This window comes from Schistocerca americana, chromosome 4, assembly GCF_021461395.2.
Source record: "Schistocerca americana isolate TAMUIC-IGC-003095 chromosome 4, iqSchAmer2.1, whole genome shotgun sequence".
Taxonomy (NCBI): Eukaryota; Metazoa; Arthropoda; class Insecta; order Orthoptera; family Acrididae; genus Schistocerca; species Schistocerca americana.
Window position 1 is genome coordinate 812138691 of NC_060122.1, and position 14962 is coordinate 812153652.

At 44.8% G+C, this 14962-nt stretch overlaps 1 protein-coding gene across 1 annotated transcript in view; it reads left to right on the forward strand.

Annotated features, from left to right (window-relative positions):
* The window catches only part of LOC124613819 (lachesin-like), a 232469-nt gene that overhangs the window by 85552 nt on the left and 131955 nt on the right, over positions 1-14962 (forward strand). Inside the window, exon 4 of the mRNA XM_047142542.1 lies at positions 3088-3280. Coding sequence (XP_046998498.1) covers positions 3088-3280 — 193 coding nt within the window. The remainder of the gene's footprint in view (positions 1-3087; positions 3281-14962) is intronic.

Consider the following 14962-nt stretch of genomic DNA (forward strand, 5'->3'; position numbering starts at 1 on the left):
GCAAAGCATTGTGAAAATATCTCAAATAATAAAGTTATTGTAGAGCTGTGAAATCGCTTCAATCATTTGTAATAATCCTGTACTTTCTGTGGTATTGCAGAAAGACTTGACAGGAATATGATCACTGTCTATGACTGCTGGCAGCCTTGGTCACGAGAGTATATGGTTACAAGGAGTCAAGGCTTCGGGCGGCCATGTGGTACGATCGAGAGGGACGACCATCGTCTTCGGCATGGTGGACTGGCACATCGTACTGCACCTGCAACAATAGTTTCAGCAGCAGTTGTCACCACAGTGATACAATAAACTGTTATAAATCGATTACTTCAAGAACAGCTCAGGGCCAGACACCTTACGAGAGCATTCCACTGAACCAAACCATCGCCATTTACGAACTCAGTGGTGTGAAGCGAGAGCTCATTGGTGGGTAGGGTGCAGCTTTATTTTACTTTCTAATGGAAACTGGTTCTGCCTCGGGGCCAGTGTGTTGGTCAGAAGGACCGCAGCTTAGGGCCTGCAACCAGCCTGTCTGGATCTAAGACTGGAGTTATGGTCTGAAGTGAGGTTTTTGTGTGACAGTACGCTCACGGTTATCCCACGAATCTTGACTGCAAATTTGTACGTTAGTCTGGTGATTCGACCTGTCGTGCTACCATTCATTAACAGTACCCTGGGAGAGTTTTCCTGTAGCAAACCACTCGCTCGCATACAGCTATTGTAACCCAACATGCTCTGCAGAGCGTCGACATCACCAGATGTGTCTCCGCTTGAGCATTCACGCTTGCATACTTGCATTCGACATTATGATGGAAGCACCGCTTATTAATGTACTAGCATCTTGCATTTGCAGTGAATTATCTTGGACTTGCATTAACCCGTGATCTTGTAATGTTAATAACTTAAATAGGTTACCTAGAAGAATGTCTTACAGAAATTTCATTACTCTACATTAATTACTTTTTAGTGTTGCGACTTTTTACTTTCAGTCTAGGATTAAATTAAATGTAAGGTATTTTAGAAAATAAAGTAAAAATGATTTCAGAATGGCTACAGAGCTGAAACTTTTGCGGGTTCAGAATGAAATGAATCAAATGGCGGAAATATTATTATCCAAATTACACGTTATTTGTAGGAAATTATAACATACTCTATTATGTATTACACAGGATCTCTCTCCTAAGGGTAGTCACGCACATTTTCTCTGATGTTTCAGCAGATATTTGTAGTTAAGTTTTGCATTGTGTAGCTTGAGGCACCTCAAACACACACTGCTCATCGTGTCTTTCATGTGACACCTGGTGTTGATGCAAAGGGGTAGTTGTTTTCAGTTACAAAGAAAATGAGTTTTTAAGCGGAATTTTACGTATTCATTCATCATAACAGTCACAGATTAGTCTACTCCGATAAAAAATTCGTTTTATTGGTATCTATTAACAGGCACAGCAAAACACGTAGAATAACCAGAATTCCAGCAGCAGCTGCAGTGGCGTGGCCTACGCTGACTACTACCATCAAGTATCCAGCGTCACTAAGTCACTGCTAGATTGCCATTTACTCTTGGTGTTTTATTGTCTCTGTTAATACGTACCAATAATACGAATACCAGACTAGACTAGTTTGGGAGCGCTCGATGGAATGTGCACGTAAAATTCCAATTTAAAAATAATTGTAATTGTAATGGGAAAACCACAAAGGTTTCTGTTGTCACCGGGCTTGTGTGAAAGATGTGACAAGAAGCAATTATTTGGGCTGACCCCAGTAATGCAGTACAAACACTAAATTGTGAATGTCTGCCGAAACATCAGAGAAAATGCGCCAGATGGCCGTTAGGAAAGACACTTGATATATATAAAGCAGTGTGTATGTATGTGTGTATGTATGTGTGTATGTATGTCCGTCCAGCATCTCCTCCCATGTCCCTAGATCGTTTTCAGTCAAAATCGGCACACAAACAGCAGGCCTCATGAGTATCAGTATTGTCAGTTTTATAACCTCCTAGCTGTAATAGGAACAGAGATATTGCACCAAACGACATTTTTTCTACCTCAGATATATAGGCCACCCTACACAACAGGTATGTTGTGTGGGGACAGTACTTTCCTGTCAAATCAATCTGCTTGGCAGGGTAGCCTACATGCCAGGGCAGCCTACATGTCAGGGCCAAGAAATGGTATTTCCAGCTCACATGTAGGTTGCCATGTATTGGAAATATGTTGTGTTGGAGTGCCATAGGCCTGCTTTATCAACCTGCTTTGCATAGTGTTCTGTGTGTGAGAGTCTAATAAATATTTTAAAGCCCCTGATGTGTAGCCTGCCCTGCATGCCAGGTTGGGAGTAGTATCAGCCTCATTTATTGAACTGTATTGCAGGGGTCTATAAGTGTCAATGAGAATGACCAGGGATAGGCTGACATGGGAGAGGAGGGAAGGGACAGAGTGAGGTGAGTGATGAAATGCAAAGAGACAGAGGAGCAGGGGTTATGTGTGAGACAGATGGGTGATGTTGAGGGGTAGTGGGTGAGTGGAAACAGAAGAGAGGAAGCAGAGATAGTAAGAGATAGGGGGTGGGGTTGAGAAATTGGACAAAGGGATGGAGAGGAAGATTTAGTCGAAGGGATGGAGTAGAGGAGATGGACACAGAAAAGGGGAAAGGAGGTGAAGAGACAGAGAGAGTGTGGAGGAGGCGACAGACAGATAGTGGGAGGATGGACAGACAGTAGGAGGAAGATCTGGACACAGAGGGAGAAGAAGAGGTTTGTTCAGTGCAAGTGTCGAATGCATATTGTAGTGAAGCTGCGGAAAAGAAGGGTAATGAGTACAGTAAAATGAAAAATAAGTAAATTTAGTCCAACCCACCAGTCAAAAGATTTTATACTGCCCTGTGTATTATTATATTTGAAGTTCACCTGGCTGTGTCAGGAAGACTTAGAGCAAAGAACCTGTGAACCACTTAAGACCAAAACTGACTGGACGGGTTATTAGTCACACTTGTTGGCCCAAAATTGCGATAAAGTGTTCCGTTCTGAGCATGCAGATGTAGACTTAGACACTTTTCTGCTGCTCTCACGCCGGCTGGCGCGCCCTGCAGATGGGCCACCTGGACGTGGTGGTGCCTCCCGACATCCTGAGCAACGGCTCGACGGACAGCGCGACGGCGCCGGAGGGCGGCACTGTGCGGCTGCGCTGCGTCGCCACCGGCGTGCCGCCGTCGCGGGTCACCTGGCGGCGAGAGGACGCCAAGGAGATCGTGCTGCGCCAGGAGGGCGGCCGCGACAAGCAGAGTGAGTCACAGCCCCCACCTGTTCACTGCCTAACTTGTTACTTACACTTTAAGAGCTGCAGATTCAAATTGATGAAATTGTAAGGAGGACATATAATTAAGGAGATGGCACCTGAGTAAGTTGAAAGAGTGAGAGGTTGTTGAGAGTTACAGCGGGAGCGTTAGGCAACGACTGACTGAAACACGGGATAGTAACAGTAGAAGACGAATCGGTAGCTTTGCGAAAAGAAATAGCATGGTCAGCAGTGATCAAATAGGTAAAAAGTGAAGGCCCAGTAGAAATCTGTCGATATCGCAGGACATATATAGAATTTAATCGAGGAAAGTAGAAAATTAAAAGATGCAGCCAATGATGCAGGCGTAACGGAATACAAGTGCCTAAAAAGTGAGACTGACAGGAAGTGCAAATGATTCTGTTTTGTTTTGCTTCGTTGTTCGATATATAGAAAACACGAACTTAACAGAACGACAGTTCTCGTTTCTCAATGATATGTTTTAAGCCCTCTAAAGTGCTCAGCATCTGACTGATATACAAGTTAATATTCCGTTCAGAAGCTCCCCATTTCAGCGACTACTTGCATGCTGCGAAGGAGGGAGCCTGTGTGGTGAGTAATAAATTTATTTTTGCCATCTTTTCGATGGCACCAATGGCGACTTTCTGAAGGTTATCGCAGATTTCTGGCACGGGGCTATGAGTCCTTAACCATATCCAGCCACCAATAAAGTACTCCAGTCCTTGGGAACAAATCAAGTCCTAAACTACCACAAACACACGGCCACTGCGTCATGAGTCGTAGGGATATTTGGAGTCTGAACGAACATCATGGGGCTTACGTACTCGTACTGGACCACCATATGCGTTTGAAAATATTGATTCGTCGGGAAGTCTTACATACTGCAGTCATGGTAGGTGTTTTTCTCATCAAAAGCTGTTAGTAGAGTCAAAGATCATTACGGAGAATTTGCTTAACGGCCTCATTAGTTTTGTAGTCCAGCCTCAGCCTCTCAAAATCTTGCCGAACCGGGACAACCTACCTGAGCTGCACCGTATACCGTATTTGAGAAAGGATTTTGAGATTTTGCCAGGTTCAGTTTACAAGTTAACTATCCTAGACTATTGTGAAACATAAACGTCCATTTCCCACACGCTCACTGGATTTGCAGTATCAGGATTTCGTTTTATCTACAGTGCCCCAGCCTCCAACCCCGTCAAATACTTGTCCTCCACAAGACTAAAGACGCGATGACGAATATCCAGTTGTCAATGATGTGTGGCTACTGAAAAAGTAGCAGGACTAAAACAGTGGTGCTTCAGGTGTTTGACCTAGAATCTTGTATTTTCGTTGGCTCTTAGAGAATTAATGGTCTTACGGCAGACATAATGGATCTTTTCTATCTCCTCTGTTAATTATGGTTAGTAAGCGTAGCAGACAGGTAAGAAATCGGTCAAACAAGTGTTTTGTTAGCCATTTCATTCGTTACGGAAATAAATTTCCTTAATATTCTCTAAGAAAATCTCAGCCTGGGATGCACTATTCTTACAGTTTGTTTTATATGGTCATTCCACTTTAGGTCGGGGTGGTTAATCCGGTTAATCCTTGGTATTTTACGGTAGTTACTGTTTCCAGTGAATTGTCCCCAGTCATTTTATACGCAATACATTATATTTGTCTCAGGGTCAATTGCGGATTGCTTAAAGTTTTTCCTGCAATCCGCTACATTCACCTGGATTTGTTACCATTCTATAAACAACCACATCTTCTGCAAACGGCCTCATGGAGCTTTCTTCATTATCGCCTAGTCACAGGTACACAAACACGCATACACGAGTATATGTTTTGAAAGCTTACTCTCCTACCATAACTATATCACCTTCCTTGCCTGTTGTATTAGTGATTAGGATGGAATAACAACCAAATATGTCTCACTTGAGAGACAGTCAGATTTCGTGCACAGAGTACCATATTATAAGCGAACAGGTGGTGAAAAGTGACTTTGCGATGTGCATCCAGCAAGCGAACCTATTTCGCATGACTCAGTTTCGACATGGACGAATACTGAAAGGATATTACTTTGCAGGCCCTCTTACTCCTTCTTATGATGCAAGTGGGATATGGAAGAAAATGTTTTGAATGCTCGGTGTAATTTTACATAATCGGTGCAATGCCTCTCTAAATTATAATGACAGACTTTTAAGTCCCTTTTGAATAACAATTTTAACAGGTTAACATATCTTTACCGTAGAAATCAGAACATTCAAAATAAAGGCCAAATGGTCCCCTAACACACGTTGGACTCGTTTTAGTGAGATATTAATTTAAAACATCAGGGAGTGCACAAATCGTCAATAGATTGAGGTAATAATGTGTGATAAAAGATAGGGGTCTTCTCCTTCACATTCGTCAAAGATACACACAGAAGGCATGCCATTCTGTAATTTACTGCTCACCAGGTAACAGGGTCGAGAGCGAGCGCCGTTTCGAGGAAAACTTACGTCCACGAAACTCTTACAAATTTCGAAAAATAACTGTTATGCCAAAGTTCCCACCCCAAAATAAGTATTCAATCTGTCCGTGATTCCGAGCTCCATGCACTCCATCGTGACAATAACTAATGGCATGAGAATCATGAACACGCACACACTACTGAGGCCAACACAGAACCTTGTCTCAACGAACAACAAGAAACAAACCAAAAGCGAATAAGCCTAATCCTGCTACAATGATCAAGGTTCACCTCTATATTTTCCTAAACACGACAAAATTTCATCAGAAATGGAATAAATAATACACACCTGGAAATTGAAATAAGAACACCGTGAATTCATTGTCCCAGGAAGGGGAAACTTTATAGACACATTCCTGGGGTCAGATACATCACATGATCACACTGACAGAACCACAGGCACATAGACACAGGCAACAGAGCATGCACAATGTTGGCACTAGTACAGTGTATATCTACCTTTCGCAGCAATGCAGGCTGCTATTCTCCCTTGGAGACGATCGTAGAGATGTTGTATGTAGTCCTGTGGAACGGCTTGCCATGCCATTTCCACCTGGCGCCTCAGTTGGACCAGCGTTCGTGCTGGACGTGCAGACCGCGTGAGACGACGCTTCATCCAGTCCCAAACATGCTCAATGGGGGACAGATCCGGAGATCTTGCTGGCCAGGGTAGTTGACTTACACCTTCTAGAGCACGTTGGGTGGCACGGGATACATGCGGACGTGCATTGTCCTGTTGGAACAGCAAGTTCCCTTGCCGGTCTAGGAATGGTAGAACGATGGGTTTGATGACGGTTTGGATGTACCGTGCACTATTCAGTGTCCCCTCGACGATCACCAGTGGTGTACGGCCAATGTAGGAGATCGCTCCTCACACCATGATGCCGGGTGTTGGCCCTGTGTGCCTCGGTCGTATGCAGTCCTGATTGTGGCACTCACCTGCACGGCGCCAAACACGCATACGACCATCATTGGCACCAAGGCAGAAGCGACTCTCATCGCTGAAGACGACACGTCTCCATTCGTCCCTCCATTCACGCCTGTCGCGACACCACTGGAGGCGGGCTGCACGATGTTGGGGCGTGAGCGGAAGACGGCCTAACGGTGTGCGGGACCGTAGCCCAGCTTCATGGAGACGGTTGCGAATGGTCCTCGCCGATACCCCAGGAGCAACAGTGTCCCTAATTTGCTGGAAAGTGGCGGTTCGGTCCCCTACGGCACTGCGTAGGATCCTACGGTCTTGGCGTGCATCCGTGCGTCGCTGCGGTCCGGTCCCAGGTCGACGGGCACGTGCACCTTCCGCCGACCACTGGCGACAACATCGATGTACTGTGGAGACCTCACGCCCCACGTGTTGAGCAATTCGGCGGTACGTCCACCCGGCCTCCCGCATGCCCACTATACGCCCTCGCTCAAAGTTCGTCAACTGCACATACGGTTCACGTCCACGCTGTCGCGGCATGCTACCAGTGTTAAAGACTGCGATGGAGCTCCGTATGCCACGGCAAACTGGCTGACACTGACGGCGGCGGTGCACAAATGCTGCGCAGCTAGCGCCATTCGACGGCCAACACCGCGGTTCCTGGTTTGTCCGCTGTGCCGTGCGTGTGATCATTGCTTGTACAGCCCTCTCGCAGTGTCCGGAGCAAGTATGGTGGGTCTGACACACCGGTGTCAATGTGTTCTTTTTTCCATTTCCAGGAGTGTATAAGATATTTACCTAGCATAATTAGACTAAACCAAAAGTGACTAAAGACGATAAACCATAAAATTAACACATCCTGAGACATTCCTCCTAAGACTTTACAGCACCGCTCTGAAAAGTACGTCTGTCCATCTACCCAGCCAACCTAGAAGTGTCTGAAACCGCTTTTGCTTAAAACTGGTGGTAGGGAGAGATTCGTTGAGTCTGAGACGTTCACCCACCTCTCTTGCTCCAGGTTTAGCTTTTTCGTCCTTATCATAGCCTGCTCTCTTTGCTGACGTGTCGAAAACGACACTAGGTAGAGAATGGTTTATTTGTTTAAAACGTGGTGCGGAGAGATTCGTTGACTTTAAAATGCCCAGGCAACTGTCTCACCAATGGAGCACTTCTCATTCTTACCTTTACATCCGTCGCTTCTTTTATGTTAAGGCCGACTTGCTTAATTCTGTATGCAGGCAAGTTACGAATACAGTCACAGATCTGGTCCGGTATTCGATATTTTGTTCACTAAACAACGGCGCGGAACTGCGCCAAATGCCTTACATAAATACAAGAACTCGGCATCAATGTTGTCAACGATATCTACAGTGTTCTGCCTCTCATCGGCGAACAGATACAGCTGAGTTTCGCAAGACCTCCGATTGTGCAATCCTTTTTGTTTTCCATACAGGTGTATTTTGTTTTCCAGAAACGTTATAAATCTAGGGCATTGAGCGTCTCACGATTCTAGGACAGGCTGTCATCAGTGATATACGACTGTAATTGTCTGCACTCTCCAACAACATTTTTTGGAAGTGGGATTGACGTGCACTTTTTACAGTTACTAGGCACCATTTGTTGCCACAGTGACCTTCGATAAACTGCTACTGGGAGGCGACCGTGTTCTTTCAAATAATCTCTGCAGAATCGCACATATTTCTCAAACCGTTCAAGATGCCATTCCATTACGGTGTGACTGCTGTTGCTTTTCTGTTCCACCACAAATAATCTTCATTGTTTTACATCCTATAAACTGGCACGACTGCTACGTAAAGTTATTGAAACACCGCTAAATCACGCAGGGCTAACAGGTAATTACGGGTGTGGAAGGGTTAAGGGAGTTGCGGTCTGATTCATTTCACAATTGTAATTTATTATCTTTTAGTTCACAAATATACTTTTGAAAGAATTAAATTTGCTTCGCGGCTGAAAGCCTTCAAACAGATGCTTTAGAATAAGTTCAATTTTGAAAAGACATGACACACAGTTAAATTTACGAATAAGATAAATCGTATACACATATGAGATCAGCACGAGGAGCGGCTGAAGGCCGCCGGATTAAATCTTCAAAATTCCAAATGTACTATGATGATTATTGCAGGCAGAAGGCCAAGTGTTTTAAGATTCTAAAAGGGCTGATAGCCCGCAAGGTGCACAGAAAGAGATAAACAAACGCAATGAGATGGCTGAAGGCTGCAAAGCTAAATTCTGAAAATTAAGGAAATATATGTATTGCAACAATCGATAAAACAATACATTAAGTTTACAAATTTCCTATTGCAACAGCAACGGCGGAAGGCCCACACTGACTTGTAAAATCTTTCAGAGGAAATTACAATAACCTCTCAAAAGCAGAAGGCAATAATGTTTGGACTTGAAGGAGACTGAGAACATGTTTCCAGGGCTGAAGGCCCTCAATTAACTTTACCCAATTGAAAATATAGGATACAGTAAAGCCCCAAAAAACCTTTTCAAATAAATTACAAGAACATTAACACTACCAAAGAATATTTAAGGGAACAGCACTCGGGAGCCTCCAGGGGATCGGTGTGCCGTCCTTCACTTAGGCGAGACAGGCGGTGAGACCAACTACACTCGATTCGTCCGGACCCAACCAAGGGACAGTCACGGACCGACCGACCAACCGCTTGCTTGTCACGACGAAGTACACGAGAATTCAAGGCCCCATTAAAAGTTACAAGTATAACTATCCCCAAACTGACGCGTATGTCAACTGAGCTGCCAAAACTACACACCATGCTGAGCAGCAACCACCGGTGAGGGGAAGACACTGCCTAAAAATTACTTTAGTGGCCAGGGCAGGTAACCAGAACACTAACGACCACAAGGCATAAATTCCGCTGGTGCACTTAACTATGGATAAGTTAATTTAATCAATTCCACCCGACGGCAGCTATCTCGAACACTTCACTCGTTGTTACTCTCAGGAAAACCTCCAAGACAGCAACGCCAGAACCGACAACGTAATTCTCAAAACCAATCAACCCTCACGTCCTGTGTCTGCGAGCGACGATGCTCCTACCCATCGGACAGCTCCAGACAGACTCCGACACTGCGCAGAGACCACCAGCGGCCCAGTCGACTACGCCGCACGGAGATGTCCTCGGACCAACCGACCTACCAAGAATCCACCAAAAGTCAGGCCAACACCGACTCAAAGGAAGGCCTCGGCGCTTGTTCGTGACGTCACGTCAGCTAGGCACGGCGAACGCCAGGACTGTTGCAGGCATACTTATAATGGTGGTGTCTCCCTCTCTGACACAGGAAAATGGCGGTAGTTGACCAACATACATTGTTCCGAGAGATTTCTGCAGTCAATTTATTGTGCAATTCATTACACTTCTTAACAAATAGTGTACTCCTGAACTTAAATTTCCACCTGTTTTAAGGATTGACATACAAAAGCAACTTCAGGGTACAGCAGCAACAGAATTCGTGCTTCTTTATCTTATTTGTAAATCTGAGGAAGTTACGTTTGCACTGGGTTGCTTTTACAAGAAACTGTGAACATATTGGTGCTCTTCTTTAGGTGTCTTGGTTGACTACGGGGTGAGGAGCACTGACTGTGAATGAAATATCTTGCGATTTTACACGTTGGGGGAGGGGGTGGGGGACAGAAGAAGAGGCAAAAGAGAGATACTTGTTTTATCATATAAATTTTTTTATCCTATTAAGTTTCTCCTTTCAGTTGCAAGAGGGGAATATTTATCTTTCCTAATGTGCATGTTTAAAAAAGTTTAAGCTCAGCAGTATTTTCGATGTATGAAGCTATTTTGTTTCCTGTTTAGAATTCCTTTCGTTGAAGACGACTGTAATCTAATGACTCGAAACAGTTGGACATTTACACATGTAATTTAGTTCACATTTCCAGTGACGATGTCAAACGAAAATAAATAAAGAAAGAAAAGAAACGAGTTAATTGTAAGGGGGTTGGGGTAAGTTTAGATAGCAAAATGGATCAAGTAAATATAGTTACTTGAATGTAAAATTTCCGAAGCTTGCAATGGGGCAAAGCACCTTTTCATATTGATCTACGTTTGTTTCGACAGTATTCAGTAATACAGAACTATGATCTTCATTTGTAGCTTTTCGATAGTAAGAAAATCTTTTATCTAAATAAAACTGCAGAATCCAAAACAATACGAAACATTTTGTCCAAAAATAAGAGATTTATATTGATAAGCACGCCCAGGCATTTCTGCCTGCAACAGACCTGGCGTTCGCCGTGCCTAGCTGCTGCGCTCCAGACGCGTTGCAACTGACTGCCAGGGCCCAACTCACGACCCGAACTGCCGCGATGAACGTTCCTCCTGGCACGTTCCGACTCACTCAACTACATATGATAACCGAGAAATCATAGCAGCTGAGCAAAGAACCTATCAGAGGGGATATATTGATAACCGCTACTAGCGCCGATGACGGTCAGGCAAAACAGCAACTCAGTAACGCCAGTAATATAAATCAACGTGGTGAAAAGAAAATACGTTAAAACAGGGCGTAAAATACCAAATGGTGGGACGGCGAGCCATGCACGGTTCAGTTATCTGCACGCCATTGTATTTTAGATATATATTACAGATAGTATATACAGACTAAAAGAAAACGAAAAAAAAGAAATAGAAACCGACGCACTACGAAGGAATTATCCGAATGGGACGAAAGTCGGTAGACGTAATGTACAGGTACAGACTACCAAACAACTGCTATTCTAGAAAAACTGTATAATTTATTTGTGAGAAAGAGCTTCACAAACCGAGCAAGTCAATAACGTATTGGTTCTCCTCTGACTCTTATGCAAGCAGTTATTCGGCTTGGCATAGATTGACAGAGGTGCTGGAAGACCTCCTGAGGGATATCATGCCGAAGTCTGTCCAACTGGCGCGTGAGATTGTCAAAATTCTGAGCTGATCGCAGGGCCACGTCCGTAAGACTCCACACGTTCTCAGTTAGGGAAAGATCCAGTGACCTAGCTGGCCGAGGTAGGATTCCTCAAGCCGAAGACAAGCAGTAGAAACTGTGGCTGTGTGCGGGCGGGAATTGTCTTGCTGAAATACAAGTCCAAGATGATTTATCATGAAGGGCAACGAAACGGGACGTAGAATATCGTCAATGTATTGGTGTGCTGTAAGCGGCGGATGGCAACCAAAGGGGTCATGCTGTGAAATGAAGTAGCACCGCACACCAGCATTCCTGGTTGTCAGTCCGGACGGAGGACGATAGTCAAGGTGGTGTTCCACAGCTGTCTGTGGTGTCTCCAGGCACGTCTTCCTTGGTTATCGAGACTCAGCTCAAAGCGGGACTCAGCACTGAGCTCAATTCTACTTGAGCGCACTAGATTCCAGGCCGAATGTGCCCGATACCACTCCAAATGGGGTTGTTGGTATACAGAGGTAATTGGTAGTATGAGCAAGGGGCGGCGTGGGCTCGACCACCTTTCTACGATCAGCCTTTTATGGTCCTTGTGGTCAGTGGAACACTGATTCCACGTTGGCTCAATGACGAATCCGGGGCTCTGAGTGTCTCTCTCTGACGATTGATCTGTCCTCACGTCCTGCCGTCTCTCTAGATCGCATGCTCCCTTATTGACGCTGTGCTGAGCCGCGGTTTACCCATTCCTACTAATATCGTCGAATCATCGCATCGCTCCTATTCGAATGTTGAGTGATTCACCGATTACTTCAACCAGCTTCCACTCGTCCTCTCTCAGATGCTGACATCCTCAGATATTGTCCACAAGCTTATCTGCCAGCAATGATATTAATAAAGAGTTTGTGCCTTTGCATCGACCGAGCGAGGTGGCGCAATGGCTAGCATATTGGACTCGTATTTGGTAGGACGGAGGTTCAATCCCGTGTCCGGCCATCCTGATGTAGGTTTTGCGTGATTTCCGTAAATCGCTCCAGGCAAATGCTGGGACGGTTGCTTTGAAAGGGCACGGCCGACTTCATTCCCCGTCCTTCCCTAATCCAATCAGACCGATGACCGCGCTGTTTGATCTCCTCCCCCACACAACCCAACCCAACCCCTTGCATCGTCACATCCCCTCTTTACCATCCTCACAAGCTGCATTGTGAATTGACGCTGCAACATCAGACATCCATCGATCGACCGCCAAAGTTTACAGTTTTGTATTTTCCGTCGATACCTGTATGAATATCGGTGAATATCAGTGTGTGACCAATTTGATAAGTTCTTCGAGGTGCGGAGTTTCTTTTCTTTGTCTTCGTGTATACGTCGTACTCCAAGAGATGGAAAGAAAAAAAAAAGTTACAAATTATCTTGCAATCAGGTGTTAAACTACGCACAGTGAGACCTGGCACTGATAAGTACAATTAATGACCTCCTTGATTGCCAATGTACGTGTTTCTCGAATCACGAGAATTGAGTAACAGAAGAATGAAGTTAGGACAGGAAGAGTATGGATAAGGTTCTTTATTTAAGAACGCTGGGTGAAAACCGCATAGTGATGCGAGTTGCGGATCACGAGTTATTTCTGTTTCAATTAGGTACTAAAATCAGAATTTGTGTCAGGGCACTGAAGCCGGACGCAGCGATTGTAGCGCGTTGTAGTGACAGAGGGTGTAAAGACGCTATGTCATCATGGCAGGGCTTAAAGTGCGTTGTCAGAAAATTATTGGGGCACTTATAAAGGACACAAAGTAAAAAACATCTCTTGGCAACAACCAGCAGGACGAGTCCAAGGTATGGCCGATCGAGGAAACAAGAATTATAGATCAGGAAAACACATTTCCCAACAGTAATTAAGAAGGTAGAATTATTTCAGATTTCCGGAAGAGTTCCCACTGGAAGAATCGATGCAGGTAAAGTACAATTTAGATAGGAAAATTCTTAGTAATGTGACTGGTATGACGTCAACATAGCCCAAAGTGTTAAAAGTAGTAAACCACTGTGTGAAGGAGAACACGTCGGGGCATCGCTGAGGTCGGACCTATGTTAGATGGAAGTGTAAACTAAACTAAACTCTGTCTGAACAGGCCTTGGAAGGCCCAACAGTACCGACCGGCCGCCGTGTCATCCTCAGCCCACAGGCGTTACTGGATGCAGACGTGGAGGGGCATCTGGCCAGCACACCGCTCTCCCGGCCATACTTCAGTTTACGAGACCGGAGCTGCTACTTCTGAGCAAAGTAGCTCCTCAGTTTGCCTCACAGGGGCTGAATGCACCCCGCTTTCCAACAGCGCTCGGCAGACCGGATGCTCAGCCATCAAAGTGTTAGTCCAGCCATATGAATATCAGTGATCTGACGGGAACTGGTGTTACCACTGCGGCAAAGCCGTTGGCTAGATGGAAGTCTACCTTACTCAAATCATACGCTTTGTATTTGTTTATTGGATGTTGACTAAGTGTGAATGCACAGAATTGCGGAGGCAGTGTTCTTAATTAGTGCTTCAAAATACATTTTTGCTCGTGACAATATCTAGAGATTTGGAAATTGGTCTACCGAAAAAAGCTTATGGCTTTGTCGGCAAGCTGGACGGTATTGATTAACTAGTTGTGTACCATCTCATAGTTGTGATAAGTTATTATGGACTTCAGGTCATGATAGTGGGCTTAGCAGTTTGTTCCTTGGAAAACTAGTGAGACTTATTGCCGATAGGTCTGAAAACTATCCTAGAAGTTCGTGTGTGAGTCCCACGCGACGTAGCATAAAGCAATTGAATTTATATGCGAGTAGGTAATTTGGTAGGACGGAAATGTTAAACGGTTCAAATGGTTCTGAGCACTATGGGACTTAACATCTATGGTCATCAGTCCCCTAGAACTTAAAACTACTTAAACCTAACTAACCTAAGGACATCACACACATCCATGCCCGAGGCAGAATTCGAACCTGCGACCGTAGCAGTCGCGCGGCTCCGGACTGAGCGCCTAGAACCGCTAGACCACCGCGGCCGGCAGAGAATTCCATAAAAGAGTTTAAAAAGTCTTGGTAAACTGAGATTAGGTGATCTAGGGAAAAGGCCATTAAAACGCAGTTGGACTTGGCCTTGGTCTTATTAGACGAATTTCTTAAAAGATATTTTGTTTCCAATACCTATCCATACTTCTTCTCAGTGGAAACCGAAACAGAGAGTCAAACGGGAATATCTCAAAAAGTTTCGCTTTTCAACCTGTCTGAGTCACAAGGTGATCATTCTGAGAGGTCGTTATTAGCTCCGATCGATGAAACAT